Source organism: Ovis canadensis, chromosome 15 (genome assembly GCF_042477335.2).
Source record: "Ovis canadensis isolate MfBH-ARS-UI-01 breed Bighorn chromosome 15, ARS-UI_OviCan_v2, whole genome shotgun sequence".
NCBI lineage: Eukaryota > Metazoa > Chordata > Mammalia > Artiodactyla > Bovidae > Ovis > Ovis canadensis.
This window is the reverse complement of record NC_091259.1, coordinates 35,428,767-35,446,593: the sequence shown is the minus strand read 5'-3', so window position 1 is coordinate 35,446,593 and position 17,827 is coordinate 35,428,767. Positions and strand designations below refer to the sequence as shown.

Here is a 17,827-nt window from a genome sequence, read left to right as displayed (position 1 = left end):
CCAGCCTGCAGACAAATGCTAATCAACCAGGGTGTTCGGGGCTTGGAAAAGAGACTTAACCAATTATGTTAGGAACCACGTGTGAGTGGAGAAATAAGTGACCATAGGCCACATGAAGAGAACAGCTCCGCCCACAGGGCTTCTGTTGTGGGGGGGTGAGCATTTACTTTAACCAGTTTCTTCTCTTGTTTCTCCCTTTCCTTCTGTAACTCTTTAGAATATTCATCATTGTAATATTGAATCTGTAGGTCATAATTTTCTTCCTGTTGCTAGAAAATAAAGAGTAAAGGGCATAAAAGTATCTTTATGGCATCTTTGTACCTGAGAATTTTCTAAAACTGCTCAGTGTTTTAGTTCCTATTATTAAAGGCTTTATATTAAAAAAATTTTTTTAATATGTTATTTATTTATTAGGCTGGGCCGGGTCTTAGTTGTGGCATACAAACTCTTAGCAGCTGCATGTGGGATCTAGTTCCCCGACTAGGGATCGAACCTGGACCGCCTGCATCGGGAGCATGGAGTCTTAGTCACAGAATCACCAGGGAAGTCCCTAAAAAATTTTTAATGTAGAGTACTAAAGCAATAATATAAGTATACTATAGGAAATTTAAACAGCAACAAAAGATTTTTAAGTTTTCAAACTGGAATCCTACCTTAAAACTATCATCATTATCATTTTGAATACATTTTTTTTCCTATGCATTTTTTTTATAGTTGTAATCACTGTATGTACCATTTTAAATGTTTTTTTTTTAATCTTTCATATTAGGTCAAACACTTTCCCTATGCTGCTCCCTATAGTCACTTTTAGTGATTGCGTATCAAGTAGGTACGCTGTAATTAGTTTCTCCCATATTGTTGTGAGAGCACAGAGAGTCTGATGGGGTTTGCTTGCCCCGCCCCCTTCCTTTCTTTGACATTTGTCAGTGCACTGGAGACCTGGGTTCAATCCTTGGGTTGGGAAGATCCCCTGGAGAAGGGAAAGGCTACTCACTCCAGCATCCTGGCCTGGAGAAAAGAGTCGGACACAACTGAGCGACTTTCACCTTCAAAACTGCAAAATATATACATACTTAACCATACTTTCCTTGCCCTCCCACTCCAGTACTCTTGCCTAGAAAATTCCATGGATGGAGCAGCCTGGTGGGCTACTGTCCATGGAGTCACAAAGAGTCGGACACGACTGAGCAACTTCACGAACCGTGGAATGAGCACTGAATGTGATCTCGTCTTTGCCTTAAGTTGCTGTGTTACTCTTGTTGTTGCTGTTTTTCGTCCCTGTGGACATTGCCCCGCTTCTGCGTCTCCCTATCTGATGCACCCTTGCTCTCCATCCTGCACTGTGTGAACAGAGCCTGCGACGCTGTGGTTTATTTCACTTGTGCCCTGGGTTAGAATGCTCCCAGGCTGACGTGAACTGGGGCCATACAGCGCTTCATAGTGGATGATAGTTCTGGAAAGCTAAAAGAAGATGGTGGCTGAATACAAAGTGCCTGAGGTGGTAAAGAAATGCTTAGGCTCTGCACATCTACTGGCTTCTTACCTCTGGGAGGTAATTGAGTAATTAAAAAGTTATCATCAGAAAAAAAATCAGTTCAGTCACTCAGTCGTGTCCATCTCTTTGCGACCCCATGGACTGCAGCACTCCAGGCCTCCCTGTCCATCACCAACTCCCAGAGTTTACCTAAACTCATGTCCATTGAGTCAGTGATGCCATCCAGCCATCTCACCCTCTGTCCCCTTCTCCTCAGAAAAAAAATACACAGCACTATTTACAATATCTAGGACATGGAAGCAACCTGAATTTCCATTGATAGAGGAAATGGATAAAAAAGATATGATATATATGTGTGTGTATATAATGGAATATTACTCAACCATAAAAACAGTGAAGTAATATAATTTGCAGCAACATGGATGGGCTTTCAGATTATCATACTGAGTGGAGTAGGTCAGGCAGAGAAAAGCCGAGTATCATATGATGTTGTTTATATGTGGAATCTAAAACAGTGTGACAAATGAACCTATTTACAAAACAGAAATAGAGTTACAGATGTAGGAAACAAATTTATGGTTGCCAGTGGGGAAATTCTGAGGGGAGGGAAAGTTGGCCATATGGAAGGAAAACAAGGAAAATGTAAATCTCCTTAGTGTTGTTCTTTGTTGGCAACTCTTGTCCAGTTAAGGGAGTTGATGACAGTATAGATAAAAATGTTTAAAATGAATTTTTAAACTATTTATAAGTAATGTGTCTTAGTCCATTCAGGCTGCAGTAATAAAATACTGCAGACTAAGTGGCTTAAAAGCAACAGAAATTTACTGCTCACAGTTCAAGGCTTGGAGATTCACACTCAGGTAAGAAAAACAGCCTGATCCCTCCCCTCCTGAGCCATGTGGATAATGGAGCTTAGAGCCAGTGAAATGGCCCCTAAGGGCAAAAAATAGAAGTAGAGGAGAAAAAGGGATCCTATTGTTTTCTTTGCTTATTATGAAATATCATGTATATAAACAGAAATGTACATTAACCACATGTGTATACTTTAATGAATCTCTATAAAGCAAACACCTGTGCAAATTACCACATAGCTCAAAAAATAGATAATGTAATTAGCTGGGCACCCCGTCAAAACCTCATTCTTCCCCCATGGGGTAACTCTGTCTTGATATTCATGTTAATCACTTCTTTGCTTGATAATATTTTTAAAAGTAGTTTTTACCACCTGTGCAATGTATCTCTCAGAAGTTTTGTTCCAAGAGGTGCCATTTATATTGAATGTAATGTGCAGTGGGCCCATCCTTAATATAGTTTGCTTGTTTTTGAACTATTTATCAATGGAATCATGCTGAATATATGACTTTGTGTTTTATTTCACACAACACTGTTTGCAAGATTTACCCATGTCTGTATAGCTAGGATTTATTCTTTTCTATTTCTGTCTAGTATTCCATGATGGAAGTATACCACAAGTTAGTTTTCCATTTTATCCCTGGATGGATATTTGGATTGCTTTCAGTTTGAAACTCTTACTGTTGCAATCTTGCAATGAATATTGCACTCTTAAACATCCCATGTGCATTTTTAAACATCTAAGAGTCTAGACTGAGGAGGAGTAATGTTTCCAGGTTGTACTGTATAAATGTTTTCAGATTTCACTGAGTGTTATTAAACCAGTCTGTCGATTTGTGTGAGTTCCCGTTCCTGCACGTCCTCATCAGTGCTGGGCTTTTTTGTTTTGATTGAACTATAGTTGATTTACAAGACCTTCTAGAACTAACACCCAAGAAAGATATCCTTTTCATTATAGGGAACTGGAATGCAAAAGTAGAAGTCAAGAGATACCTGGACTAATAGGCATATTTGGCCTTGGAGTACAGAGAGAAGCAGGGCAAAGGCTGGTAGAGTTTTGCCAGGAGAAACACTGGTCATAGCAAACACCCTCTTCCAACAACACAAGAGAAGACTCTACACATGGACATCACCAGATGGGCAATATTGAAATCAGACTGATTAAATTCTTTGGAGCCGAAGATGGAGAAGCTCTATACAGTCAGCAGAAATAAGACCGGGAGCTGACTGTGCCTCAGATCATGAACTCCTTATTGCCAAATTCAGACTTAAATTGAAGAAGGTAGGGAAAACCACTAGACTATTCAGGTATGAACTAAATCAAATCCTTTACGATTATACAGTAGAAGTGACAAATAGATCCAAGGGGTTAGATCTGATGGACAGAGTGCCTGAAGAACTATGGACAGAGGTTCGTGACATTGTACAGGAAACAGGGATAAGACCATCCCCAAGGAAAAGAAATGCAGAAAGGTCAAATGGCTGTCTGAGGAGGCCTTACAAATTGCTGTGAATAGGAGAGAATTGAAAGGCAAAGGAGAAAAGGAAAGATATACCCATTTGAATGCAGAGTTCCCAAGACTAGCAAGGAGAGATAAGAAAGCCTTCCTCAGTGATCATAGAAATCTCTTCAAGAAAATTAGAGATACCAAGGGAACATATCATGCAAAGATGGGCACAGTAAAGGACAGAAATGGTAATGGACCTAACAGAAGCAGAAGATATTAAGAAGAGGTGGCAAGAATACACAGAAGAACTATACAAAAAAGATCTTCATGACCCAGATAATCACAATGGTGTGATCACTCACCTAGAGCCAGACATCCTGGAATGCAAAGTCAAGTGGGCCTTAGGAAGCATCACTATGAACAAAGCTAGTGGAGGTGATGGAGTTCCAATTGAGCTATTTCAAATCCTAAAGGATGATGCTATAAAAGTGCTTCACTCAATATGGCAGCAAATTTGGAAAACTCAGCAGTGGCCATAGGACTGGAAAAGGTCATTTTTCATTCCAGTCCCAAAGAAAGGCAATGCCAAAAAATGCTCAAATTACTGCACAGTATCATTCATCTCACATGATGGTAAAGTAATGCTCAAAATTCTCCAAGCCAGGCTTCAACAGTGCGTGAACCGTGAACTTCCAGCTGTTCAAGCTGGGTTTAGAAAAGACAGAAGAACCAGAGATCAAACTGCCAACATCCATTGGATTATCAAAAAAGCAAGAGGGTTCCAGAAAAACATCTACTTCTGCTTTATTGACTATGCCAAAGCCTTTGACTGTGTGGACCATAACAAACTGTGGAAAATTCTGAAAGAGATGGGAATACCAGACCACCTGACCTGCCTCTTGAGAAATCTGTATGCAGGTCAGGAAGCAACAGTTAGAACTGGACATGGAACAACAGATTGGTTCCAGATAGGGAAAGGAGTACGTCAAGTTGTTATATTGTCACCCTGCTTATTTAACTTATATGCAGAGTACATCATGAGAAATACTGGGCTGGAGGAAGCACAAGCTGGAATCAAAATTATCAAGATAAATATAAATAACCTCAGATATACAGATGGCACCATCCTTATGGCAGAAAGCAAAGAGGAACTAAAGAGCCTCATGATGAAAGTGAAAGAGGAGAGTGAAAAAGTTGGTTTAAAGCTAACATTCAGAAAACTAAGATTGTGGCATCTGGACCCATCACTTCCTGGCAAATAGATGGGGAAACAGTAGAAACAGTGACAGACTATATTTTTGGGGGCTCCAAAATCACTGCAGATGGTGACTACAGCCATAAAATAAAAAGATGCTTGCTCCTTAGAAGAAAAGTTATGACCAACCTAGATAGCATATTCAAAAGCAGAGACATTACTTTGCTGACAAAGGTCTGTCTAGTCAAAGCTGTGGTTTTTCCAGCAGTCATGTATGGATGTGAGAGTTGGACTATGAAGAAAGCTGAGCACTGAAGAATTGATGCTTTTGAACTGTGGTGTTGGAGAAGACTCTTGAGAGTCCCTTGGACTGCAAGGAGATCCAACCAGTCCATCCTAAAGAAAATCAGTCCTGAATATTCATTGGAAGGACTTATTCTGAAGCAGAAACTCCAATACTTTGGCCACCTGATGGGAAGAGCTGACTCATTGGAAAAGACCCTGATGCTGGGAAAGGTTGAAGGCGCGAGGAGAAGGGGACGACAGAGGATGAGATGGTTGCATGGCATCACTGACTCAATGGACATGGGTTTGAGCAAACTCCAGGAATTGTAGATGGACAGGGAGGCCTGGCGTGCTGCAGTCTGTGGGGTTTCAAAGAGTCGGACACGACTGAGCGACTGAACTGGCTGATTTACAACTCTAGTTGTTCCAACTAGTTTCAGGTACGCAGCAAAGTGGATCAGCTATACGTATGCACATATGCATTCCTCTTAAGATTTTTTCCCCATATTTTGCTGTTACAGGACCCTGAGTCAAGTTCCTTGTGCTATATACAGTTGGTCCCTGTTAGCTATTCACTTTATATTTAGTAGTGCTGGATATTATTACACTTTATAATATTTCTGAAACCACTGAGTGTGTAATGGTTATCTCATTGTGGATTTAGATTTTAATTTATCTTAATAGTGAGATTGAACTCCTTTTATATCTTTTGGCTTTTTTAAAGTATCTACTAAAAAACTACTAAAAAAAAAGTCTTCTGCCCATGTTTCTACTGGGTTGTCTGTCTTACTGATTTATAGGAGTTTTTGTTTCAATAATAAGAACATGAGTCTTTTGTTTTACGTGTTACAAATAGCTTCTTTTGTTTTGTGATTTCTCATTTCATTCTCTTTAAAATATCTTTCAATGAACACACGTTTTAGTATAATTTTAATGTAACCAAATTTACCATCTTTTCCTTTATGATGTGTGCCTTTTGTTTCTTGTTTAAGAAATCCTTCCATCTCCTGAAGCTATAATTTCCTTTATTACTTTATTTAAAAAAACTTTGTAGTTTTACCATTTGTATTAAGTTGATCTACCTGGAATTGATTTTAGAACATGATATGAGGAAAGTGTCCTATTTAATTTTTTCCCATAGGAAAAATCAGATGTACCTATGGCATTCATTGAGAAGTTAATCTTTTCCCCAGTTTTATACAGTGCCTACTGTCTTTTCAATGCACTGTTTTTCAAGCAACTTGTTGAGAAACAATATGTTTCAAGGCTTGTATGCCTTTGGGAATTATGTTAAGTATAGCAAAGGATTGGCAGTCAAGAATAAAATGAAAAGCAGTAGTCTATAATAACTGAGGAATTTGGAAGCAGTATAAAAGTAATTCTGGGATGTACATTTACCTCAGTATAAACATATGCATGATGCTAAAAGCACCGTGTGGGCTTTGAGGGCGTCCAGGCTGGCATTATAGGCTGAACCTTGTTCTTAGTAAGTCTTTTTTTTTTTAACCTTTGAATTTGAACATGATACTTAATGACCCTCACTTTCCCAGAAGTGAAATAAAAATAATGCTCATCTAATCCCCAGTGGCTCAACGGTAAAGAATATGCCTGCAGGAGACATAGGAGAGGAGGCTTCAATCCCTGGGTCAGGAAGATCCCCTGGAGGAGGAGATGACAGCCATCTCCAGTATTCTCACCTGGAAAATCCCAAGGACAGAGGAGCCTGGTGGGCCACGGTCCATATGGCTGTGAAGAGTGAGAAGAGTCAGGCTCGACCGAGCACACACAGACACACGTACTCTGTAACCCAGCACTTGATGGAGAGTCGCTTGAGAAATGTGTTTACTTTATTCCATAGAATTCCAGGAGCTGCACAAGTGGGAAAGCTGCAGCCCTGGGAGAGAAAGATCCAGGGCAGCCCAGGATGCCTGACTCGCCAGAGTCCTTGCTGCTCCACTGCATGGCCCACATTGCTCACTTCTCAGTACCCTGAATGAATTTACTCTGAGTTCAGAATTATTAATTGGTTGTCATCCAACTTAGTAAGAAATGCCTTATCTTATTCATAGGGTGACATTCTAGATGATTCAGAATGAATCTGGGTTATGTTCATAGTTCATTCCTATGACTTAGCATTTCTTTTAAGACAGATTAACTATCAAAACTTCTGAGGGGAAGTTATACGATTTCTTGTCTCAAGTATTTATATGTGATCATAGTTTTCCCTCAGATAGAAGTACCTGTACAGTGCTTGGATGACATCGCATGGTTGCTGCAGACCACCTTTTCCTTCTTTGACATACTTTTCCCCTCTCTCAGCTTCCTTGTTATAAGATCTCTCTCTTCCTTTTTTTCCGTCCTCTTTCTGATCCTGTACCTGTAGCATAGGAAGTACTTATGGGTATCCTAAGCCATAGCTCCCAGCCATTCCTTTTTCATTATTCTTTCAAAAAACTTTTATCCATTCATTACTACACCTCAATTTGTCAGAACACCTCCACTTGAATTTCTTCTCACCTTCTTAAACCGAACTTTTCACCTTTTCAAATTAAAAAAAAATCTTTTTCTTCCCAAATCAAATACTCTGTGCCTTCCCCTCCTTTTTATCCTGTGTATTATGTCCTCTCAAGTACTGTCTAAGCTTTTGTCAAAATAATTTCTGAGTTGCCTCATTTTCACTGTTTCTACTTTCTCACAGGCCGCCTACTTCTCCTCATACATTTTTTATAATGTTTTTAGTTTTTAGGCTACGCCACGTGGCATGTGGAATCTTAGTTCCTTGATCAGGGATCACCCACATCCCCTGCATTGGAAGCATGGAGTCTTAATCACTGGACCACCAGGGAAGTCCCACCCCATACTTAATCCAGTCTTGCTTTCAGGTTAATTTTTCTACATCTGCCTGTACCAGAAGTCCCAGTGACTCCTCACTACCCGTCAGTTCAGTTCAGTTGCTCAGTCATGTCCGACCCTTTGCTACCCCATGGACTGAAGCATACCAGGCTTCCCTGCCTATCACCAACTCCTGGCTCAAACTCATGTCCATCGAGTTGGTGTTGCCATCCGACCATTTCATGGCCATAAGAGTTCTCAAACATTTTCAGGAAGAGTTGTTTTATTCATTTGTTTACATTCAGATGTCTAAGTTATTTCCAGGAGATCCAGTAGGTCTGAGGTGAAGTTTGTGGATCACTCTAAATACATTGATAATCCTCATATGCTGACAGCGTTGAAAATCAATGGTTGGAAGAGGACATAGGAAACGGAATGAGTACTGCTTATGATTTGACATAAATAATTATTCCGATATCAGTACTTTATTTGGGTGGTGGGGTCACAGGTGCTCATTGCATAACTAAGTAGAAGAAAACGTAGGCGTGAATCTGTGTGACCTTAGGTTAGGTAGTAATTTCTTAGCTGTGACACTGAAAGTGTAAGTACAAAAGAAAATCTGGGTAAATTGGACATCAAAATTTAAAAACCTCTGTGCATCAAAGGACACTATTGAGAAAGTGAAAAGATAATGCACAGAATGGGAGAAAATATTTGCAAATCATATCTGTGGAGTTGTATCCAGAGAATATAAATTAATTCTTACAACTTAATAATAAAAAGATAATCCAGGGAACCTGGTGGTCCAGTGGTTAAGACTCCATGCTTCCATAGCAAAGGACAGAGTTCATTCCCTGGTCGGGGAACTAAGATCCTACATGTTGCATGCTGCTCAGGAAAAAAAAAGATAATGCAATCTAAAAATGGGCAAAAGATTTGAATAGGTATTTGACCAAAGAAGATACACAAATGGCCAATTAGCACAGGAAATGATGCCCAGCATCATTAGCCATCAGGGAAATGCAAATTAAAATCGTGGTAAGGTACCCCACACCCCAGAACAGCTGTAATTTTAAAAATATAAAAACATAGTAATAAGTGTCAGGGAGGATATGGAAAACTCTTTTACGTTGTTGGTGGGAATGTAAAGTGTTGCAGCCATGCAGTTTCTGAAAAGGTTAAATATGGAGTTGCCATATGACCCAGCAGTTCCACTCCTAGGTATATATGTAAGAGAAATGAAAACACACATCCACAGAAAAGTTACATAAATGTTCATAGCAACATTATTTATGGTTCAGTTCAGTTCAGTCGCTCAGTCTTGTCCGACTCTTTGCGACCCCATGAATCGCAGCACACCAGGCCTCCCTGTCCATCACCAACTCCCGGAGTTCACTCAGACTCACGTCCTTCGAGTCGGTGATGCCATCCAGCCATCTCATCCTCTGTCATCCCCTTCTCCTCCTGCCCCCAATCCCTCCCAGCATCAGAGTCTTTTCCAATGAGTCAACTCTTCACATGAGGTGGCCAAAGTACTGGAGTTTCAGCTTTAGCATCATTCCTTCCAAAGAAATCCCAGGGCTGCTCTCCTTCAGAATTGGCTGGTTGGATCTCCTTGCAGTCCAAGGGACTCTCAAGAGTCTTCTCCAACACCACAGTTCAAAAGTATCAATTCTTCGGCACTCAGCCTTCTTCACAGTCCGACTCTCAACATCCATACATGACCACAGGGAAAACCATAGCCTTGACTAGACGGACCTTAGTCGGCAAAGTAATATCTCTGCTTTTGAATATGCTATCTAGGTTGGTCATAACTTGTCTTCCAAGGAGTAAGCGTCTTTTAATTTCATGGCTGCCGTCACCATCTGCAGTGATTTTGGAGCCCCCCAAAATAAAGTCTGACACTGTTTCCACTGTTTCTCCATCTATTTCCCATGAAGTGATGGGACCAGATGCCATGGTACCCCCTACCAAAAGAATCAGTCTAGATATCCATCAAGTGATGAATGGATACATAACATGTGGTATGCGCATACCATGGACTATCACTCATAATTTAAAAAAAAAGAGTGAACTACCGATAGATGCTACAGTGTGGATGAACCTTGAAAGCATTATGCTAATTGAAAGTCAGTCAGTCAGTTCAGTTGGTCAGTCATGTCCGACTCTTTGCGACCCCATAAATTGCAGCACGCCAGGCCTCCCTGTCCATCACCAACTCCTGGAGTTCACTCAAACTCATGTGCATCTAGTCGGTGATGCCATCCAGCCATCTCATCCTCTGTCATCCCCTTCTCCTCCCACCCCCAATCCCTCCCAGCATCAGGGTCTTTTCCAATGAGTCAGCTCTTTGCATGAGATGGCCAAAGTATTGGAGTTTCAGCCTCAGCATCAGTCCTTCCAATGAACACCCAGGACTGATCTCCTTTAGGATGGACTGGTTGGATATCCTTGCAGTCCAAGGGACTTGCAAGAGTCTTCTCCAGCACCATAGTTCAAAAGCATCAATTCTTCGCTCTCAGCTTTCTTCACAGTCCAACTCTCACATCCCTACATGACTACTGGAAAAACCATAGCCTTGACTAGACGGACCTTTGTTGGCAAAGTAATATCTCTGCTTTTGAATATGCTATCTAAGTTGGTCATAACTTTTCTTCCAAGGAGTAAGCATCTTTTAATTTCATGGCTGCAGTCACCATCTGCAGTGATTTTGGAGCCCAAAAAAATAAAGTCTGACACTTCCACTCCTTCCCCATCTATTTGCCATGAAGTGATGGGACCAGATGCCATGATCTTAGTTTTCTGAATGTTGAGCTTTAAGCCAACTTTTTCACTCTCCTCTTTCACTTTCATCAAGAGGTGTTTTAGTTCCTCTTCACTTTCTGCCATAAGGGTGATGTCATCTGCATATCTGAAAGTAGCCAGTCACAAAAGACCACATATTGTATTTGTTGTTCAGTCACTCAGTCATGTCTGACTCTTTGTGACCCCACGGACTGCAACACACAAGGCTTTCCTGTCCTTCACTATCTCCCAGAGCTTGCTCAAACTCATGTCCATTGAGTCGGTGATGCCATCCAACCATCTTGTCTTCTGTCTTCCCCTTTTCCTCCTGCCTTCAGTCTTTCCCAGCATCAGGGTCTTTTCCAGTGAGTCAGCTCTTCACATCATGTGGCCAAAAGATTGGAGCTTCAGCTTCACTGTCAGCCCTTTCAGTGAAAATTCAGGGTTCACTTTCAAACTGACTGGTTGGATCTCCTCGCAGTCCAGGGGACTCTCAAGAGTCTTCTCTAGCACCGCGGAGAAGTCTGGCCTGTTGCTACCGTGTAGTGTTGTTTCTTGCCGTATACCTCTGTGAACCTTACATTGTACCTAGGGTAGTTTCTTTATTGTTGCTTCAACTTAGCTTACTAGTTCCAAGTGATCTGCCTTTTGCTCTGTTTTTCCCCAACCATCACTTAGAAAAATCCCTTTCCATAGTCCCCCTGTGCTTTTCTAGATCCAGTCCACTCAACTTAAGTTCTGCTTTCTTTTTTGAGTCCTTCAATAGGAACATATCTTTTCTGCATTCGGTTCTTTCATAGGAACCAACACATTGATCTACTGATACATTAGTGAAGGAAATGGAAGAACTTAGTTAGAGACCCTGATGATGACATTAAGAATAAAAAGCTTTAGTAAACACTGAAAGACATGATTAAGAGCAGCTTTCAGTTCAGTACAGTTCAGTTGCTCAGTTGTGTCCAACTCTTTGTGACCCATGAACCGCAGCACACCAGGCCTCTCTGTCCATCACCAACTCGTGGAGTTTACCCAAACTCATGTCCATTGAGTCGGTGATGCCCTTCAACCATCTCATGCTCTGTCGTCCCCTTCTGCTCTCAATCTTTCCCAGCATCAGGGTCTTTTCAGATGAGTCAACTCTTCGCATCAGGTGGCCAAAGTATCGGAATTTCAGCTTCAATATCAGTCCTTCCAAAGAACACCCAGGACTGATCTCCTTTAGGATGGACTGGTTGGATCTCCTTGCTGTCCAAGGGACTGTCAAGAGTCTTCTCCAACACCACAGTTCAAAAGCATCAGTTCTTCTGCACTCAACTTTCTTTATAGTCCAACTCTCACATCCATACATGACCACAGGAAAAATCAGAGCCTTGACTAGACGGACCTTTGTTGACAATATAGTGTCTCTGCTTTTTAATATGCTGTCTAGTTGGTCATAACTTTCCTTCCAAGGAGTAAGCATCTTTTAATTTCATGGCTGCAGTCACCATCTGCAGTGATTTTGGAGCCCAAAAAAATAAAGTCAGCCACTGGTTTCCATTGTTTCCCCAGCTATTTGCCATGAAGTGATGGGACTGGATGCCATGATGTTAGTTTTCTGAATGTTGAGCTTTAAGCCAACTTTTTTCACTCTCTTTCACTTTCATCAAGAGGCTCTTTAGTTTTTCTTCACTTTCTGCCATAAACGTGGTGTCATCTGCATATCTGAGTTTATTGATATTTCTCCCGGCAATCTTGATTCCAGCTTGCTACTGAACCAAAATAACATGAACAAGCCTATTCCATTGAAGGGAAATTTGGTTTTCTAGGATCAAGGTAACTGATCAAACTTAAATTCTAAAAGCTTTTCTTTCCTTGCTTCTTTGACATTTCTGATCCAAGCCAGCAAGAATTCTCCATTGCTTTAAAATTTTCATGAGAATTTCTGCTTCCAGGTTGGGTCATCTTGCAGTTTTTTTCATTTGCCTGCATGTGTAGATAACTAAAAACCAACACAAATCTTAGTGATTCTGTTCCATGTCTTGTCTGTTCCCCACCTATCCCAGTATACCTCCATATCCCACTAGTAGTCCCTTCAGCCTTCCCTAAACTACCAATAAAACCCCAAATAGACTGGTTTGAGTTTTAACTGCTTTCATTTTTCCCTGCCAGTCTTCTTAACTGTGCTTAGCAAACCCCTCCCCCTCAAGGGAGCGAAGCTGCTGAAAGAATAGAGGAGGAATTCTTCTCAGTTATTCAGTCCCTGAAGTGTTGATTAGAAAGAATTAAACTTTCACAGTGAGCTCCAAATTTCATATATGTTATTAATTTGAGATTTCTCTTAGTAATTTAAATGTTCAGAAAATAAGGTATGGTTTTGCTGAACGGACAGCGAGCTGGCCAGAATTTTTAACTTAGCGGTTGCATAGCTGTATTGAGGATTAATGCGTGACACTTGCGATGAGGCACTAGTGAAGACATGGCAGCAGTCTACTTTCAGTAAAACTTCATTTGTAGTAATAATATGTGTATCGAAGATTCTGTTAGGTTGGGTACGTTAAAGAATGAATTGGGACTTCCTGCTGGTCCAGTGGATAAGAATCTGCCTGCCAATGCAGGGGACATGAGTTCTTTCCCTGGTCTGGGAAGATTGCACAGGCCATGGGGCAGTGAAACCCGTGTACCCACAACTACCAAGCCCACAGTCTAGAACCCTCAAGGCACAAGAACTGAGTCTGTGTGCTGCAACAGCTGTTGAGCCCATGAACCACAGCTACTGAAGCTGGTGTGCCCAGAGCCTGTGCACAGCAGCTAGGGAAAGCCCATGAGCACTGATGAAGACCCAGCACAACAGAAAATAATAAAAAGAAGGAAAGGATGAATTGGCCTCTGCCAGGACCATTCATTGGAGGAAGCTGGTGTTCATGGCAGGGAAAGTGTCATAGCAAGCAGAATGAAGCAGATTTTGCTTAAATGTGCAAAACCGTTAGGGTTAGGAGTAAGAGTAATACATGGAGTGATTAGAGGAGACCCCATGACACATTTACGAGACTAAAGGGTTTTTGTTTGCTCTTTAATAGGAAAGAGAGGCGAGCTGGTGGAGGGATGGTGGTGGTTGAATCTTGCTGTCAGTCTTTGGGTCTAGCTGTTGAAAGCAGCTGTGTGGCTGTAACATGCTGTGGAAGCAGGTGTTTCCCCCAGATGGCCTCTTTAGATGTCAGACCCTGATCAGTCATTCATTCTTGCACACTCATTTTTCATATAAGCACCTAATAGCAATCTAAGCCTGTAGCCATTGCTGAAGATGGTTTCCTTTGATATTGTTTCCTTTGTAAAGATTTCCTGTTTGGTAGATTAAAACAACAAAAAAAAAAGCTCTTGCTCTGTAACTTCTCCTCCTCAGCAGAGTAAAAGAGTAGAAAGGTGATTAATTGTAGATAGAGCATTCATAGTTCAAAATTACAGATTTCCCTTATATACTTTAAGCTGCTTATTAGGAAGTTTTAAAATCAAGTGGTTTTAATTCATTGCTTGCCCTGTGGCATTCTCCATTCAAAACACAAGCAGAATACTCCATGACTTTCTCTTTTGGACTTTGCTATCCAGTCACACCAATATCAGAGCCCATCAATTATTATTACAGTTTCTATCAACATGTCTTCCTCACTGTGCAGAGAAAGGCCAGTCGTGGGAAAGGATCCGGTGAAGGTCTTTCCCAACCAATTAAAGATACATCACGAGTCCTCTTTCTAAATAATTCCCAAAGTACCAGCTCTGTTGAATCACCTTTGTTGGAATTTTTAGCAGCCTATCCCCAGTCTCTTAAGAAAAATAGGTTAAAGTTAAAGACTTCAACTGATAAAATGATTGGGCTTCAAATGTCAAAGGTTAGTTGGTAGGGCTTTAATGGCAGTCGCATTCAACTCAACATTTGTTAAGCACCTATTGTGTTTAAGTTAAACTGTTTGTTAGGTAATATGAGAGTCAGAGATGAAAAAAAGTATTTTTAAGGAACTGGTAGAGAGGGGGCAGACCTCTACTAGAGAAAGGTATGTGTGTGCATGCTCAGCCTTGTCCGACTCTGCGACCCCACAGATTGTGGCCCACCAGGCTCCTCTGACAGTGGGATTTCCCAGGCAAGAGTACTGCAATGGGTTTCCATTTCCTTCTCCAGTGGATCTTCCCAACCCAGGGATCGAACCCATGTCTCTTTCATCTCCTGCATTGGCAGGCGGGTTCTTTACCACTAGTGCAACCTGGGAAGCCTAAAGAGACAGGATAGTATGTTTTTAAAGGAGCTAGAAAAATAAGATATTTATATGTGGAATTAACAAAAATAGAGGAATACAAAGTAATAAGGGAATGCAGAGAAGGTAGAGGACATTTCTTATGGGAGATTCAGGAAGACTTGACAGATGAGGCATTTATTTTGCATTAATGAATGAGAGAATTTGATTTCTCTTGTCGGAAGTAGCTCTAGTGATTCTAATGGTCCCACTTCTACAGCCCCTTGTGATCTTGGAGGGCTGGCTAGGAGGTAGAGGCCATAGGAGCTGGCCAGCTGCCAGTCAGTCTAAAAAGGCTCCAGTAAGCAGGAGGTGACAAGAGGATTGGCTTAGCGCTTTTATTGCAATTTTATTGCAGTTTAATTTAGTGGCCCTTTCTTGAGTCCCTGCTATGTATGAAAACACTGTCTGGAGAATAATATAAATAAAACAGTGTCCCTAGTTAACTAACTAGTGGAGGATATAAACACACGATACAGCTCAGTATAGTATGAGGCTTGTGATTGGGCTGTAGAGGTACAAACAAAGGGCCAAGGGAAGCACAGAGGAGGAAGCCATTGACGTGGTGTTTTGCAGCAGGAGTCAGTGAAGGCTTCATACAGGAAGTCATATTTGACTGGGCATTGAAAATAAGTGCTATTTCTAAAGTGGCAAGGAAAGGAAAAGGCATGGCACAGAAAGGAAGTAGCGTAAGAGAAGCACATAAACACAGGATGTGAATAGTCCAGCAATGCTAGAATGCCCAGGGATGGAATAGAAATGGAGGGTGGAGCTGGGTTGTTGTGAAGGACCCTAAATGCGAGGAGAGCTGGGCAGAAAGGAGCCACCAGGTGTTTCTAAGTGGGGAGGAGCGAGGTGCGACTTGTGTTGTGCTCCCTGCTCGAAAGGGCAGCTTAGCGGCAAGCAAAGGGCAGTAAGCAAGAGTGCCAGTCAAGAGAATGAGAGACGATAGAGTATGAGCTGAGATGGGGGAATGGAAATGGAAAGAAGGAGGTAAGTTCGGGACACACAGGGTAGAAGCAGTAAATTATCCCCAGTTTGAAATGGAAATGAGAGGTAGCGAGGCACGAAGACCCCAGTGCTCCTAGTAATACGATGGTAACTCCATAAATGAACACGGAACATCGTTGGAAGAGCAGTTTGATGTTGGAAAATGGCAAGGTTGAGATATTTCTTCCCAGGCAAGTACTAGAAGGCCACAGCAGAGACTTAAGAGTGGTACCAGGGTCAGAGCTATAAATTTGGAGAATCATTACCAAACATGTGATTGATGATGGTGGAAGCTATGGGCCCAGAAGAGCTGGTCCTGAGAAACCATAGGGGAAGCAGTGACATTCAAAATCAGCACGTGCCTCACTAGAAAACCCCTTCCGGAGGAGGAAGAAGAGCAAGTAGCAAACAGAGGCAGAGTTGTCATTGGGGGTACCAGGAGAGGGCGAGGCGCTTCTGAGAGGTGCTGGGAGTGTGGGGAAATGGCAGGCCTGGGAAAGGACGGAGCTTCAGCCTGCCTTACCTGGAGTCGTTGCTCTAAATATCTGTGTGCAGAGAAGTATTTCCAAGTCAGTGAGACTCTGTCCTTCGGCTGCTGTCTTTGCTCATTTAAGGTCTTCGTCTTCCTCTCCACTCTCTACCCCTCCAATCTCCCTTCCACTCTCTCTTCACACAGTGGGAGGGGGAGAAATGAAAAGGGGAAGTTGAAGTCAAAATGTAAACATTCTTGGTTTGATTGCAAATAAATTGCGTATTCTTTATCTTGAATAAGCCAGCTTAATGGTAATAAAGTCACTTTGTCTAATTTTTAAGTTCACTGTGTCCCTCATGGTCATAAATGTGTTTGTCACAAGAAGTAAAAATAATCTGAAAATCGTGGGTCCAGCTGAGTAGACTTAACATTTATTTCCTGATTCTGATGTGGTCTTGATATCAGTCTTTATCCAATTTTGTTTTTGTTCTTAAAGGTACCACTCACCTCAGTCCAGATTTATGAAGGAAATGGTACTGATTTGGGTACTGATGTAAACCAATCATGTTTACTTTCAGTTAACCAGATATCTTTTACTTTCCAGCCCATCTGGAAAGTAACACTCTGTTTCAGTGTTATTTTAAATTTAAGTGGCTGGTTATATAATTTCTAAAAGTTTTCATGTTTGATATTCAAACTTAAGGATCCAGAATCTTTATTCTAGTGACTAGAAATTCATCTTCACTGGTCAAGATCACATGAGTGGTGTCCATTTGTCTTTCTAGATTTTGGCTTCAGTAACCTCTTCACCCCTGGGCAGCTGCTGAAGACCTGGTGTGGCAGCCCGCCCTATGCCGCGCCTGAACTCTTCGAAGGAAAGGAGTATGACGGACCCAAGGTGGACATCTGGGTATGTGACTGCCACCTCTTCTCCCTGCAGCGTTAGTTACCCTAGTCTGACGGCAGCTGTCCTCATCCTGGATGAGACTGAGATCTTGATCTCCTGTTCGAATTTTCAATTCTTTGTGCAAAGTCTGTTCTCCAACCCTTGTCATACGGACTGAGCCACAGGTTTCCATCTCCCCCTTTGCATCTGCAAAGATGAAAAAAAAAAAAAAATCCCAAGGGCAAGCTTGGACGGATGCCCTTGACAAGAACAGAAATTCTTTCTGTTGTTGCCACTTGCCTTCTCCCTCGGATGAGTACTGA

The 17,827-nt window shown here is 41.6% G+C and overlaps 1 protein-coding gene across 6 annotated transcripts in view; it reads left to right on the top strand.

Moving 5' to 3' along the window:
- SIK3 (SIK family kinase 3) overlaps positions 1-17,827 on the top strand; it is a 263,960-nt gene that overhangs the window by 197,349 nt on the left and 48,784 nt on the right. For all 6 annotated transcript variants that reach the window (XM_069555268.1, XM_069555269.1, XM_069555266.1 and 3 more), the window contains exon 5: positions 17,404-17,528. In XM_069555268.1, coding sequence (XP_069411369.1) covers positions 17,404-17,528 — 125 coding nt within the window. The remainder of the gene's footprint in view (positions 1-17,403; positions 17,529-17,827) is intronic.